At 42.8% G+C, this 15,766-nt stretch overlaps 1 protein-coding gene across 1 annotated transcript in view; it reads left to right on the forward strand.

The window, feature by feature from the left end:
- The window catches only part of arhgef39 (Rho guanine nucleotide exchange factor (GEF) 39), a 55,280-nt gene extending 39,769 nt beyond the window's left edge, over nucleotides 1-15,511 (forward strand). The window contains exons 8-12 of the mRNA XM_084911029.1: nucleotides 1,244-1,473; nucleotides 7,141-7,229; nucleotides 11,069-11,186; nucleotides 12,805-12,902; nucleotides 13,564-15,511. Coding sequence (XP_084767155.1) covers nucleotides 1,244-1,473; nucleotides 7,141-7,229; nucleotides 11,069-11,186; nucleotides 12,805-12,902; nucleotides 13,564-13,594 — 566 coding nt within the window. The 3' untranslated portion in view covers nucleotides 13,595-15,511. The remainder of the gene's footprint in view (nucleotides 1-1,243; nucleotides 1,474-7,140; nucleotides 7,230-11,068; nucleotides 11,187-12,804; nucleotides 12,903-13,563) is intronic.
- The last annotated feature ends 255 nt before the right edge of the window (nucleotides 15,512-15,766 follow it).

Genomic DNA, 15,766 nt, shown 5'->3' on the forward strand with positions numbered 1-15,766 from the left:
TTCAGAGCAAACCTCCACATCTTCAGGCGCTCTTCAATCTGCTCCCTACAGTCTCATCTGCAGTTGTCATAGGCCACTAAGACTCCTGCCTGACCTCATCTGCCAGTCCGTGCATCACCACTGCAAACAGACCCAGAGTAGATCCCTGATGTAATCTCGCCCCACGTTGAACCCGGCTGTCTCAACTCCTCCTTGAGCTTTTGCCATTTAATCCTCGACTCCGCCTTCTCTTCCTCTTCTTGATTTCTTCAGTCATCCTAAAAACGTCCAGTGCTGTCTACCTGCCACCACTTTCTAGTCTTATATCTCTCTCAGTTTGGCCTTTCTGCATAAGATATAATCCACCTTTGTGCACCTCCCTTTGCTGTTATATGTCACCTATGTTCTTCCCGCTTCTTAAAATGTCTTGACCACAAGTATTTCCATCCTTTTCAAAAATCCATTACCATGTAATCCATGTCCTTGTCCTGTATTTCTCTCCTTAGCACCGTGGCCACCCAACGCCTCATTATCACCTCTGTTCCCTTTATCTATATGTCCACTGAAGTCTGCTACTCTGACAGCCAGCCTGAGAGCCACATACACTGACAACATTCAAAATCAGCTTTGATTTCCACCTTCAAAGTGATCCTGACTAACGCTTTCTTCACTTTGCCAAAACTATTTGCATACTGTTCTTTTAAGATTAACCCTACACGTGCTATCTGCACCATGCTGGAACAGCTTGAATCCACCTCGCTTCCATGTAGTCTCCTGCATGCACATATGTCTGCCTTCTTTCTCTCCGTCTTGTAGGCAGGCTTTAAAGTCCCTACTCGCACCTCCACACTCCTGCATTTCTTCTCTCCTGCTGCCTCCTGACTCACCTTTCCCCCTGCCTCTTTCTTTGTCTTTGGCCAGCGGTAACAAAGTTTCAGCACCCTGCTGGCCAACAGCACCCGGGCCCTGACAGATCCGCTCATTCTGGATGAATGTGATGTAACCCTCCCAATTTATCCAGCCTTGAGACCTGCACTAAGAGTATGCTGGCATGTGGCCCTCTTATGGCTCTGTTAATGAATACATGTTTATCTTTAAAGTTCGCATTGACCCCGTGCAAACTGGTCACGGACAACCAAAGGGCCAAATGTGGCCTGCAGGCTGTCCAGTGTCCACGTCTGGACTAAATACATATTGAGTATCTAATGATGGATGTATATATGTGTATAATATTGTTTTCTGTTTGTTCTTACTCCTGTCACAGGGAGGTGGTACATCTGCGAGGGCTGGCTGAAGGTGGTCCCACCAAAGGGTGCAGAGGCCAAGCCTAAGATGTTCTTCCTGTTCTCCGACATGCTGCTACAGGTCAAGCGTTGCAGCTCCCTGCATTCCACCAGTGGACAGAAGTTTACTGCCGAGCATGCCTATCCACTGCAGGACTGCACCGTAGAGAAGGTGTTTGGCCACACAAGGAGCCAGGGAGGCCTGCTCAGTGTAAGTGTCTGCCAGCTACTAGTCCCTGAAAAACCAGCAGAGAGGGCTCAGCCTCAACGGTTGTATGAACGGTGTCTTCTTGCAGTTAGAGCTGTAAGGATTATGGAAAATGACACAACGTTTTTAATGTTGCCTGTTTACATTATTACAATTAAGATGAGATTGAAGTTCAGACTTTCAGCTTTAATTCAAGGCTTTAACAAAAACTATAACCTTACCTGTTCAGGTATTACAGTCATCACATATTACAGATACAGTCCCCATTTTTCAAAACACTAGTTTTTAACAAGGTATAAAGCGATGATATTAATATGAACCATTCCCCCATTATTATGTAAATCCTCACTGTGCTGTCATCACGATGGTGGCTGTGAGCGTTATGGAAACATCGTTCTTCTTGTAGAGTTGAGCTCTGTGTGTTTCTAACGAACCAACAAAAGTGCCCTGCACTCTTTCCATCTTCCAAATGTTGGAAAAAGCTGAACTGTCTGTTTTCTTGGGCAGGTGGGGAGACATCTGTTCACTGATTTCAGGCTACACATGAGTGACTCTTTAGCGGAGCATTATTTAATTTCCACTTTTGACGTATGTAGCTTTGATTTGTCTTACTTAAAGTTCCTCGATGATTAGTGGTATAACGTGTAAAAATAAGAAGTTTCCTGAATGTTTTCAAGCCTCGCTCCATTAAATGTCATTTAGTCCTGCGTGTTGGAGGAGACCTGTGCTCCTCCTCTTCCTCTCCTCCCTAATCACCTCTAATCCTTGTTGAAGTAGCCCAAAAGTTGAACTTTGAATGTGTTTCTCCGCTCGGTCCATCCATCTTGCAGGTCTCTGTACAGCTGCTTGCTGACAAATTGTGTCTAAATGATGTAGCTGCTGTCATGAAACATTCAAAGGAAGGAGTTGCGCGTCATTGAGCAAGGAACCAAAGCGTTTATGCAGCGAGTGTTTAGTGCCAGTGCTGCATGGTATCAATATTCATTTCAGCTGATAGGCTCTCGCTCAAAGAGCTCTTTATGCAGCGCTGCTAATGTGCTTCCCTGTGATCCAGAGCAGCCACGTCTGATGGTTGTGCTGTCCACTGCTGTCTGCTCAGCTTGTTAGAAGCATTTTTGCATGTTTTCTGTCAGTAAAGCTCATTTGTCACAGAACTGGTAGCATACAGTTGGCTAATAGATCTACAACATAGAAACCAATAAAACCCGACCGGAGACGTCAAACGTAAGTCCACGGGCTGGATGTGGATACAGTTATATCCGGCCGCGAGATGATTTCACACAGCAGTTAGTAATGGGCCGTCGGTACGTGGAAGTCAAACCTTCAGCCCTGTGGGACTTTATTTTAATGGTCACGCCACGCGGCCAATCGCAGACTGGGATCATACCATTATGTCAAAGAAGGAAAGGGGTCAGACGTTCCAAAGACAGCAGGTGCAGTGGTACAGGCCAGGTACGCAGAGAGACGCCGAGCCGGATTTAAATGCAAACCTCAAACGAGCAGCGTCTGGCTGCATTTCAATGATACTGGAGCCTGAAAGGATGAGTGCAGAATGTATAAAAGTAGGAGCTGGATAAACCCGTGATACACGTTTTACTTTTAGCCATTTTCCACCGTGGAGGACAAAAAGTTCCACATCTGTACAGACCTCATGTGTTCTTGAAAGAGACTCAAATGTACAGTTAAGTACTGAATATTACATAAAATAAACTAAATACAGTTTAAAAAACGTGTAACTTTCTGTCATTTTACACATTTATTTCTCACGTCCAAAGAGTCGTGCAGACAGCTTCTCTGTTTGTCACAGCAGGGGGGGGGAGATATCCTCTTTGGTTATCTTTGTTATCTGTTATCATGTGATCATGTGATCATCCACTTTCCATTGTTTACTGCAACAGCTACACCCTTCTTGCACATGTTCTTTTTCAGCTATTTATTAATAAGTGACTTTTATGTTAATGTTTGTTTGTAATGGAGCACTGTAATGAAAAATCATTTCCCCTGGGGATCAATAAAGTATTCTGATTCTGATCGTATCAGTAAAGGTGCGGGGCATCTCAGGTTTTATTTATTTATAGAGTAATTGGAGCTGTTGTCAGGGCTCAGCCAGCAGGCCATCAGGTTTTAAACTGAGTGTATCAAATGTTAAAAATGGGAAAACATCCGTCAAACACAACAAGACGGGCAAAAAGTCTGTAGGATTTCATGTACAGATGATTAACTATGAGATATGTCCGCACCTTTCATGCTTCATTCATCACGTGGATCAGCAGACATTTTCATAGGTTGGTTAAAAAATGCATTTACTTTTATTAATAAACGTTTACGTTTTAAAATGATTAATAAACACTTATTTTACATCAAAGAGGTCTGGCAAACGAGTTTATATCATAAACACGATCCAATGAAAAATAAAAAGGAAAATAACCAGTCGGGTGATTCTGATCAATATCACTGAGTTCTCATTGGCTCCTCTCTGAGAGTCACCAGCATAGCAGGACACACAGTAACTGGTTACTTTGTGGTCAAACGTTTGTGCACGTTGGAGCTGTTTTTACAGAGAAACCTTCTCTTAAAAGTAATGCAGTAGAAAGTAATGAGTTACACTACTTTTACCTAAAATACGTTGTCTAATAATTACAGTTTTTATGTAACAGTTCAGCTTTTCAGTGAAGCCTGCAGCTTTACAACAATATGAACCTGTAGGCTACAGAATCCGTGTCCTAATGAGGACACACGTGATCTTTTTCTCAGTATTTAGGTGTGAACACAAAGCCGACCGCACACAGAGACTAAAGTGATGCCACAGTGATTCTACTTGAGCAATAAGAACAGGAGGCTGCAGCCTGACTGCTCGCCTGTTTCACTGTTGGAGGTCTGCATTCAGCTTCAACATCACTCTGGATTCTTGGTTTGTGCAAAGCACTGAAGTTGTGTTCGTTGTGTGTTCGTTGTGTGTTCGTTGTGTGTTCGTTGTGTGTGCGCTTGTGCAATAAAAATAAAAGTTTGGTCCATATTCACGCTGCCATATTTTAGACTGCGTGACTATTTTCTTCCAGCAAACAAACTGAAATCAGCACAAGTGCAGCTGGAATCAATGAGCTAAATTGATAGGCTAAGGCGAGCAGGCTAACGATTCCAACTTGATGGCCTACTGGGAACCAGTTCTCAGTTCCATCCCGACTAACCAGACTGTGTAAAAGTACACAGCAGCGCTCAGTTAGTCGGCAGCATGAAGCGTTGTATTTGGATGTGTTGTTTGAGGACGTTGAGCCAGTTCATTCGTCTTCTCAGAAATCCTGATTCAGTGACGTCTAGAAAGAAAACAGCGTTTTTTCTAAATACTACTTTAATGCTCATTACTTGTAGTTTTTTGTGAAAGTGTGCAGTGAAAATGATCAAATATTCACACAGAGCAGAGTTGCAGTGATGTGACGGCTGTGTGACGGCTTGTCATGACCATGACTTCACAGTTAAAAGCCCTGAGAATGAAAATCATCCTTCAACAGACTAATGAAAAGGAAACTGATGGAGAGATTACACTCACAGCTGTGTTACAGGGAGTGCGTGTGTGTTTTAAGGACTGAGGAGTGCAGTGATGGGCGCCTGCTGTTACCTCAGTTGCTGGATCAGATTAAGCTACAGATCCATCTCCTCTGGGCCTCCAGTAAATACGTCTTCCTCCAGCCTGTCGCCGCGCTGTGACCGTCCCGTTGCATGTTATCTAATGGCAGAAATGGCATTTCATTAGCCTCTTATACCACGGAGGCCCAAACGCATACTCGATAGCATTACGCGTAATTCCTCATAAGGACACATTATTGATCCCTACGTGAACTCGAGGAAAAAGACTGTCAGCACACCGGGGCCCTCCTTATACGGGGCCATGAAGTATTAAAGTCAAATTAAATTTGACAGCTGTAAATGTCATGGCAATCTATATGCTAAGTATCGGAAAAAACAAAAAAACCTAAAACGTTTTATTAAAATTTCCAGTGCCCCCTCCCCCGTTGGGTGTTATTTGTGGCTCGACGTCCATTTTTCTCTTCGTTTTGTGTCTTTTCCTTCCGAATATGTCGGCTTTCTGTATCCTCTCCCCTCTGCTCCCTTCCTACTGCTAATATCCTCTCATTACTTGAATATTTTCCCACATCCCTGACAGATTCTCTTTGATGTATAAATAATCAAGCTAAATTATGTGCAGTGATGAGGCGCTGCTGTATTATACAAAGTCATTTCTACCTAAGAGGGTCAGATTTCCTGACAAATTCCTAATTACGACATCTCAACAGAAGTGGAATCTATTTGTGCAGAAGCAACCACCCCTCCCTAAGCAGTGAGTGCCTAATATCATGCAGCACTTAGTCCGGCCCCTTTCACTGAACTTGGTGCTTTTGATGATGGTGCGTTTGAAGTCTTAATGTCTAATAAGAGACTACCGTCATTGTCTGATGAGCTGTAATCTCCTCCGTACTGGCTAAAGTTGGATATATCAGAGCTCAACAAGCTGCTAGTCTCTGCAGATAAATGTTAAAGGCTCTTTAAGGTGTAATTGTGATCTTTAAACAGTTTTCCTGATGTAACTGTGCTGCTCTGAAAGCACCTTTTGTTTGGGCTTAGATTTGCTCAGCATGTACATCCTGAAGCTGGACTGAGTAACGTGAACAAGAGAACTGATAACTGACTCATATAAAGTCCCGTCAATACAGAACAGAGAAGACCAAAAGAGATATGAAGACACCGTCCAGAACAGTGCAGTTTTCTCTAAATTGGTTGTTAGATTTTGTTAGTTTAATTGATGCCTGGATTTTATGTTCAGTCAGGATTTAAAAGCAGCAGTTTTCTTTGTGTGGAGCTGATCTGGAGACACAGTTTTAGCTGGTTTGTGTTGACCCCTATAGCTTTTATTGTGCAACTGCAGCCCAGTGTGCAGCTTTTATGGTTCATCTGCCCGCAGCAAGTCTGTAATGCAAGAACTGCTGTGATTGTACACAGTGCTGTGGAGTGACATCATTCTCTGATTTGTTCCAGAAAAGATTTTAATCTGGGACAAACTTCACGAACTGTTAAAGTTGGTGAAATCGAAAAAGGTTTCCAAAAATACCAGCACAGTTTTTCTTGCAATGCATTATTGTTCCATTGTTTTACATTTCAGGGTTTTTGCTGTAAACTGGTTCTGATTGACCGCACGTACAACTTATTACATCGTGACTGAGAAGAAGTTCTTATCACATGCAGCTCGTCTTCATCAAGTATTAGAACCAGCTGGCAGCACATTAGGACCAACAGCTACTGTAAACCCATGCCTTGCTCAACAGCACAATGACGGGCAGCGGTTCGTCCTTCTTCCCATTTCATCAGGATCTGATTTAGTTTTATCTGAACTGGTTCCCAGTCAGATTTTGAAGTCATCGTTGGATTTGAGGCTCGTAGTTGGTGTATTGTAAAGAGTAAAGCCACCGAGGTAGAGTAGGTCACCTGCTGATTGGCAGGTCGATCCCCGTCTGGTTCAGTCTGCATAGCATTAACCCCACGTTGCTCTCTGAACGTGAGACAGAAAAAAAAGTGCCTATGTGAGCGGGTGAATGAGGCGAGTTGTACAGTTGCTTGTGTAGAGGAGAAAAGCACCATATAAGACCCGTCCATTTACCATATTTCATCTCTTCACAGCTGACCTTCCCCAGAGCCAATCTGCTACTGATGTCCAGCAACCAGGAGAACCTCAACAACTGGTACCAAAGCCTGAGTTCAGCTATCAGGTAAACTGAGACAGATATCTGCTCTGTGTTTGTGCGTCTGACCTGCAAGAATCCTCGTGGACCTGCAAGTTGCCCTGATATAAGTAACATTAACCATGACAGCCCTGCTCTAGAGCAGCGGTCTCCAACCTTTTTTGCGCCACGGACCGGTTTATGCCCGACAATATTTTCACGGACCGGCCTTTAAGGTGTCGCAGATAAATACAACATAATAAAAAAAGAAGATTTATTCATAACACACGTGAAAAGACCGATAAAAACGATAACAAAATAACGCTGAAAACCAATAAAACCCTGAAAACCATACATTTCACACCTGAGCCTCAACTCTCGCGGCCCGGTACCAAACCACTCACGGACCGGTACCGGTCCGAGGCCCGGTACCAAACCACTCACGGACCGGTACCGGTCCGAGGCCCGGGGGTTGGGGACCGCTGATCTAGATTGAAGCGAAACCCGGCTCTTACATTTAACACAAAATCTTGCAGTCTGTCCTTTGAATGTCTGTTTAAAAATATGAGTAGTTTTCATAACTGCTCCTAGTCACAGTTTATCAGAGGAACTTCAGTTAAATGTAGCACAGTTGCACTTCGGTATATAATGAGCAGATAACATTTGATTGTACAGGTGTGGGACGATTCTTTAACACAAGCTGTTTTGGTACCTCAGGCCTGCCCGGCTTCAGACAGCGTCTTGGCATTAATCAGTCAGACCTTAGTAATTCTACTCCCAGCCTACCTGGCCCCAGCTCCCTAGAGGAGGACTTGGGTCAGCCCTGCTATATGGAGACACTGGATATGGTGAGGGCCCTGACCTCGGTGTGCCCAGCCAGGCTAATTAGTTTATCACTTTGTCAGTTAGGAGAGAGGGGAGGCTGTCAAAGAGCTCAGACCAGGCAGCAGATGGGGGCCTAGACAGGCTGTCAGCTCTAAACTCCAGGCAGTGTAATTAGCTGTGGGGGAAGACGGAGGAGAGGACAGGCTGAGAGGACCAGGGGTCAACAGCACTCACACCACTGGGGAGTAGTGTAAGGCTGAAGGGTGTGTGTGCTTGTCCATACTTAACTGAATTATTGATTTAATAAAGACTGCAGGGTATCGTGACTGACATCTCCGAGGCTTTTGGATATCGCTCTAAGTGATGACCAAAAAAGTGTTTAATGCTGTTAGTTTTGTGTTTATTTTTAATTCATTCATTTTCATTTTCATTTTTCTGTTTCTGATGGAAAACACCACATTTCCGCTCATACTGCTTAGCTGTGATTTCATGATTTTAATCACTAGAAGCTGTAGAAAAGATTTTTTTGTGTGTATCTAATTTTTCTTTTTATCAACAGCTAATAAAACACACCATGTTTTGCTGTCCTGATGGCTGTTACACACCTAGCCCCTTAATGCTAACCATGACAAGTAGTTCACTCACCCTTGAGCTAGCTCAGACTTAAATCTAATTTCTGGCTTAAAACAGGACTTAACCCAATAGTCTGAGCCACTCTAGATTTTTGACTACGGTGCAGTCAAGGTTAATGTCCTCACTACGTATTTAAAACCTGACCAAGCGCACAGTCACATTTGTGTAGCTTCTTAGAAGGCTTAACCTAAAACACTGTGACAAAGTGCGTAATCCTTAGGCTGATGTCACAACTGGAAAGATTTGCTTGCCCCGTAGGGATGTATAATGCATCATCCCAAGGGTGAACTCAATTACTACCATTACTACTAATTGCAAGGTCAGTGGTTCAGTCACTGGCTCCTCCACTTCACATGTTGAAGTGTCCTAGAGCGAGATACTTGACCCTAAGTTGGCCCTGAAACGTCTGTTTGGAGTATGTGTGCTGCAATGTGAGGGACAGTGTAACAGAGACACTTTTCCATGCAGCGATGCTGATGGATGTCAGTGTTCCTGATCACGCTTTATGAGAAACTTGATTATGTTTGTGGTCTGAGGCATATTTAGTGACCACTGATCCTGTTTTTTATATTTACAACACGAGTTCCCGGTGATGATTTCACAAGGTCATTTTACGTATTTTAAAGTTTGCAGGTGAAATCAGCTGAGAGGAGAAGGGCTTCTTTCAGAGTTCTGTATGAACTGATAACGTTCTGAGACCAAAGACTACGACTAAAATATTTATGTCGTTTTCAGGTCTTTGTCATATACAGGAACAATGGCACATTACTACCAGTGCTGAATCCTTTGGCTCAGACCTGCTAGTAATTGTCATTGTTACCTGTTAATCTGATGAGTAAGAGGGGAGCAAACCACTAGTTACAGATAAAATGATACCACTGAGGACCAGTCAACCAGAGAATATAAAGTACAATGGTGTGGTAATGGTTTCCAGTTGGTAATAGATCTTGGTGTCCCGTGATAAGCAGAATCCAGACGATGGAGCGAACGAGCAGAAGCGTTCATTTAATTACATCCAGGATTCACCTCAAAGACAAACACGATTGATTTTGGAAAAAGAAGCCCAACTTCAGTCACTGTGTGGCTTAAAGGAAAGTTTACCATCAATCACAATACCTGAATATCTGGATGAGGCCACAGTTTCAATAGAAAGAGAAGGAAGTACTGCCGACACCCTCTTCCTGTTTGAGACCAACGTGACCTTTATTTTTTTCTGCATTTAAAATCACGTTGAGCCGACCCAGCTGTGACTGTATGCAATCAAAAGCTAGCTGTTGGAAAACCACGTCAATTGTACGAGCACCACAGTATAATAATAATAATTGTGTCATCTGTGTAATACTGGAGAGATGCTTTTAGATTTTGTCCCAAGCCATGAAGATAAATAGTGTAGGCCCCAGGAGAGAACCCTGCAGCGCTCCGTTAGTGTTACTGAGTTAAATAAGAAGACGAAACAACAAAACATTTGTTGAAACAATGAGCGTTTCACTTTCGTCTGACACAGGACTCTTTGTCTTCTTCTTTGATTCCTAGCTGGCGTTAGGCCTGGATCCTAAGCCCAGACGCCGCAGTGGGTGCCAATGGTTGTTGAATTTCCTTCACAACTCGTTTCCATGCATGGAGATCGTTGGCGATTGTCCTGGCCTTGTCGAGATTTATTCTGCGATTTCTGATGTTACCTTCGACCTGTTTTAGCCATGTTTTTCTTCGGCGCCGTTCGTTGGATTCTCCGCCGTGCGGGACGTTTATGCCAGAGAAGTTGGTGTCGTAGTCGGCTCGCGTCCATTCGACACACATGGCCAAACCATCGCAATCGGCGTTTTTGAATTCCTCGATTGGCAGTTGGTTGTCACGTCTCCGTCAGATGTCCTCATATCGAAGGCGGTCTCGAAGTGATTCTCGTAATATCTGCCGAAGGCAACGCATCTGGAAAACTTGTTGAGGTCTGCTTTAAGCAATGTCCACGTTTCTGATCCATAGAGTAGAATCGGCAGGATCAACGTCTGGAAAAGGCGGATTTTGGTCGAGGTGGAAATATTGGTTCACTTCCACAAGCACCACTTTAAAAAAGCGGAAGTTGACCTATTCGAGTGTGCATCTCCGCCATGGACGCGACTTTCTTCTGCTCGATCAGTGAGTCCAGCTATTTGAACGGCTAAACTTGCTCTATCTGGATGTCGTCAGGTGGACAATGAAAACATAGTCAGTCGGTGTTGGAAACAGACTTTCTCACCTGGTCCTTTTCATGTCGGACAGTCAGAACTGAACCAGGGGCTTCTTAGTGAGGGGGGACAAATCATCAGAACCAGAGTGTTGCATGGAAAAAAGACCACAGTGTCAAACTGGTTGTAAACTGTTTACTGGATGCCATTAAATGGTGCAATTAAAAAATTGAATTAGTAAGTTGCTGCCTGTTTTGTTTTGTACAGGAAGCAGAATTCTAAGCAGACGGCGATCTATCAAAGAGACGAGCTGTGCCGCAGACCTCTGCGCTCTGCCGCCGATCGCCACAACACTGCCAACGCCGCCAGCAGAAAGAGAAACATGGTGAGTGTGTCTTTAAGCTGCCAAAGAGATTTTTAGGTCACTTTAACTGTTGTGTGATCTTTGTGGTGGGAGAGCATTGATCATGTGTTCTGCTGCTCTGCCTTAGATATTAGTTCTGTCTTTACTTTCTATGAATGCTACTTGAAGAAAGTCAAACTCCATCATTTTAATTTCTGTGGTTGACCAGCAGTGGATACTTAGTGGTAACATGCTTGTATACTGAGAGCAAAACTGGTGGATTGGTCACAGTCCCCACGGCATTATCATCACAGGCTCAAGACAGCCTCGCATCAAGTCTTTGTTGTTGGTCTCTGTGCTTAACGGTTTTTGTGTCCAGCTTGGATTCGCAGTCTTCCTGCCGTGTCAGATACAGCCTCAGACGGGGCTGAGACGTTTATACGTGGCTGAGTCTAAATGAACGAGTCTTAAATCTTTTCTGAATTTTACCAACAGTTTACACATTTATGACAACCAGATAGAAATGTTGATGAAGCTCACATCATGAACAGGCACAAGAAAAATGGTATAAATGTTTGGGAATGAGCTGGTGTTCTGCATGAATCTGTCATAAAACTTGATCTTATCTCCTTATAACAGATATTTACTGAATCAGGCAGATTTAAAGAACCCCACTGATGTCATTCCACAGCGTCTCTGCACGGTCATCGGCTTTAATGGCAACGAGTAGTAAACAGCATTTAGGACATGAAGTTTGGCCGATGCATTTAAAGCTGTTGGTAATTCTCAGCATTTACTTGCTGCCCCTTTAAATAAATGAACAGTCACAGCAGTGACAATCACAGTCATGCCTGCCTCTGATCTTAGTACGTCCCCTTTGTCATTTATTTGAATACGTTTAAAATGAATCATTAAACCTTACATGCATGTGCACCAATCACCACACATCACGTCCACGCCCACACGGCGTTTTGAAGCAAGTGTAACACTGCCAGCTTCTCACAGATGTGAGTCCACTATGGAAAAGAATGAAAGAGAAGGAATGTGAAACTATAAAAGTCAACGTTTTTGCGAAGGAGGGGCCGTCTCTTGGTGACACGCTGCAACTGAGTGTAAGCGGCGTGTATACAGTGGAAACGCCCAGCGGCTGGGATCTGACCCACAGCTGGCCCACACCTGACCCACAGCTGGCCCACAGCTGACCCACAGCTGGCAGGAGCGGCAGCTCTAAGTGGACGTATACGAAGCAGAATTTCTTTGATGTTTAGTCTCTTAACTCGTCTACCTCGTCCAGCATCTACTGAGCTCTGCCGACTGCCACATTGACATCATCATCATCATCATCATTGATTATTATGGGAATTCATTTTACGTTTAACAATGACAAACCACAGCATCCCCGTATCATGATGTTTTCACTAATATGTTTTTGGTTAACTGTGTTGTTCAAAATAAAACATGAATAAAATGTGACTACTTTTAAAGTTTAAATATTAATCCTGATATTTTCAAATGGTGATGATTAATTAATAAATGAGTGATATTTCTTTTTAAGCTCAAATCTTGATTGCTGCCTGTTTAGTCATTTTTACATTACACAAGTTTGCAGCTACAAATTTAAGCTCCTGTCTTCTGTTTGTTCCTCTGCTGCTTATTTCAGCTCACTGCTGAGATCAGTGAGCTTCCTCAGGAGCCTCCAGTTGAGCAGGAGTACAGCGCCCCCAAGAGGATGAAGCCATCTGATGCTTCAGAGGAGAGGTGGGATGGTTTTTTTCAGTAGTACACGGACGACGACGACACTTTTATCTGTACACACCGCCTCAGTAGCTTTTACAACAAAATATCAATATGATTGAAAAGCAGACTTTCAGTTTTATTTCAGTGTTTTGAACAAAAGTGTAATTACACTAATTTAGTATTTACAGACTGATGGAAAGGCGAGGCGAGGCCTGTTCCCTTGTTATTCCATGAGAAGTGGCGTGGATGTGAGGCAGGCCATGACCGGCTGAAAACTCCAAATAAATCCAGAGAAAGGAAAATGTTACAAATCTGTTACATTCATAAACAGGAGACTGCAGCACACAAAGGACCCGATGCACACAGCTTCCAGTTTTACAACCATTTATTTTCAATGTTTTACTTCATTCAGGTCAGTTTTATTTTTATAGATATATATATTGCCTCAATGCGCTGTATATTATAACGTAAAGACCCCACAATAATACAAAGAAAACAGAGAAAAACCCCAACAATCATATGACACCGTGTGATCATATGTAACCACAGCCAGCTTGGAGGCCTGTGGTACACAGCTGATTATCACAGATAGATGGATCATATTTAAAATTGTTATATAGAAGTAAAATAATGTCATTATGTGTGACTGAATGTGACTTGAAAACGTTTGTGTGTTGAGCAGTGCAGAGACTTCCAGCTGTGTGATCCTCTGATGGAACTCTGAGATGAACCAAACCCTGACTGGGAGTTTCAATAAGGACCTTTGCTGTTTTGACACGTCTGCGCTCCATAGCACCGTTTTTTCCTTTATCATGAAATCAGAAGAGCTTTATATTATTACTAAAGAGCAGCTTCTGCTACTACCCATCTCGTGCAATACAAACTATAATGACCTGCTGCTATCGGGCTACAGCAAACATTCATCGCTTTGCAGAATGATATTGCAGCAACTTTTCTCCTGTATGTTTTACTCTTTTACATTTATAATCACCCCGTAGTGTTGTGCAGAAATACAACAACACACATGGCAAAAGGACAGTGGTGGTTGGTCGGTGTCAGCGTTCGTAGTGAAAGTGTGAGACAGCAACGCAGAGTCATTTATGTCTGATTCAGCCTGAACGTCAGCTTGACCGGGACGAACCGCCATCAGTGTGCGCTGTCGTCAGGCAGATTATTGTTACTGCATCTAAGCTGTGATTTGTATGAAACTATGAAATGGCCAATGTGAAATCAATCAATCAGATAACAGCACCAAAGGGAGACAATAACGACAGTTTAAATATTTAGCAGTTTATTAGTCATTTGTGGATTTTTGTTAATTGTTAATTATAATAATGAATGACGTTGCTTCTTGTTTTATTTGAAAGTGTCCATTGCTTCATAATTATGTGCAGATATGTATGTCTGGAGCTCGAGTCCATAATCTTAGTGAAGCCTTAGTTATTCACACTAATCAGAGCAAAAGATTCAGTCAACACACCGATGCATTACACACTGAGGTTACGTCATTTGCTTCTCATGATACTTGTTGATTGAATCAATCAATCAATCAATCAATTGACTGATTCACATATGTGTAGTGGATATTTAAATGATTTGCATATTGGATGAATTGCTTTGATTGTAAACTGAATATTTGCATTTAATGATCTGCAACAATGATGTAACTGTTTTCATCCAGTGTCCAAAAACGTATCCAGGGACAGTCCCTGTGATGTTGGCTCCAGGAAATGTGAGGACGGTAACTGTCTGCCTCCCACTTCTAAACTAAACTGTTTCCAACCTGCTTACACATCTATATAACAAGTCAACTGTCTTTTATTTTGTAATTACGTTGTGTTATATGTATTCTCTGTTACGCCATTTAATCATCTCATAGCGACAAATCAAAAAGTATGAATTTATAGTTGGACTTTTTTAACACCTCTCACGTTTTAGACTTTTAATGCGTTTGCTTTAAAATTTAAAGATGTTTGTAGAAGTGGATCATTTCACAATAAAACACTGAAAGACATTTTTGTGTTTGCTGTCGTGATCTTCATCGTCAACATCACAAAAATGAAGGTAATGATTATGGAGAATGACATGTATGGCGAGCAAAGTCTTGCACGGTGCAGGACATCACTCCCCTCTGCTGGATAGAATTGGTACTGCATGTACAAAGTAAACTCTGGCTTGAAGAGCAGCGGATCACTTTGTGTGAGCTAGAAGTCATATGTAACCCTCTCAAAGGGTTTGTAATCCTTCATCATTCATCCTTTGCTGATGAAGCACTCAGCACAGCCCTGACTGTGTGATTGAGCCTTTCCCACCATAACGCAGAGCAGCAGGAGTGTCTGTTGTCTAACCTGAAATGGGATACTTGGTCTCTTCTAGCAATCAGTCTGCACAATGCATGGATACAAGAACTGGTATTCAATGAATAAGTGCGTTCGAATGCTCTGCTTTACTGGACATACAAGTGAAAATAACCTTTAACAAACCTGCAACTCATCTTTACCTCAAATGGGCCAAAGACATCAACAGCCACATCTGTAAACAGGGAGAGATCTGTTTACAGATGTGGACCATCTACAAGTAACACAGGGAGAAATCATTTTCCTGGCAGCAGAATTTGCACTAATGAGCCAATAATGTTGGCAAAGTGGAGACAGAGTGGTTCCTCCCACAGCGTCCTAATTGCTCAGGAAAAGCACAATAGATGCACTGAAGTCATGAATGTAATGCTTCACCCACAACTCACTCTATGTGAGCAACAGAGATTTGGTCAACTCTAATGGTGGGGTCACTGGTCCCCAGTTCATAGCCTTCTCTTAGTGGTCCATGAGTGCTCAGGCCCCTCACCATTGCTCCTGTGGTTTTATTACCTTTGAAATGTTAGTTCC

Source organism: Perissodus microlepis, chromosome 17 (genome assembly GCF_051167445.1).
Source record: "Perissodus microlepis isolate ML-2025 ecotype Zambia chromosome 17, ASM5116744v1, whole genome shotgun sequence".
In the NCBI taxonomy this organism is placed as follows: Eukaryota; Metazoa; Chordata; class Actinopteri; order Cichliformes; family Cichlidae; genus Perissodus; species Perissodus microlepis.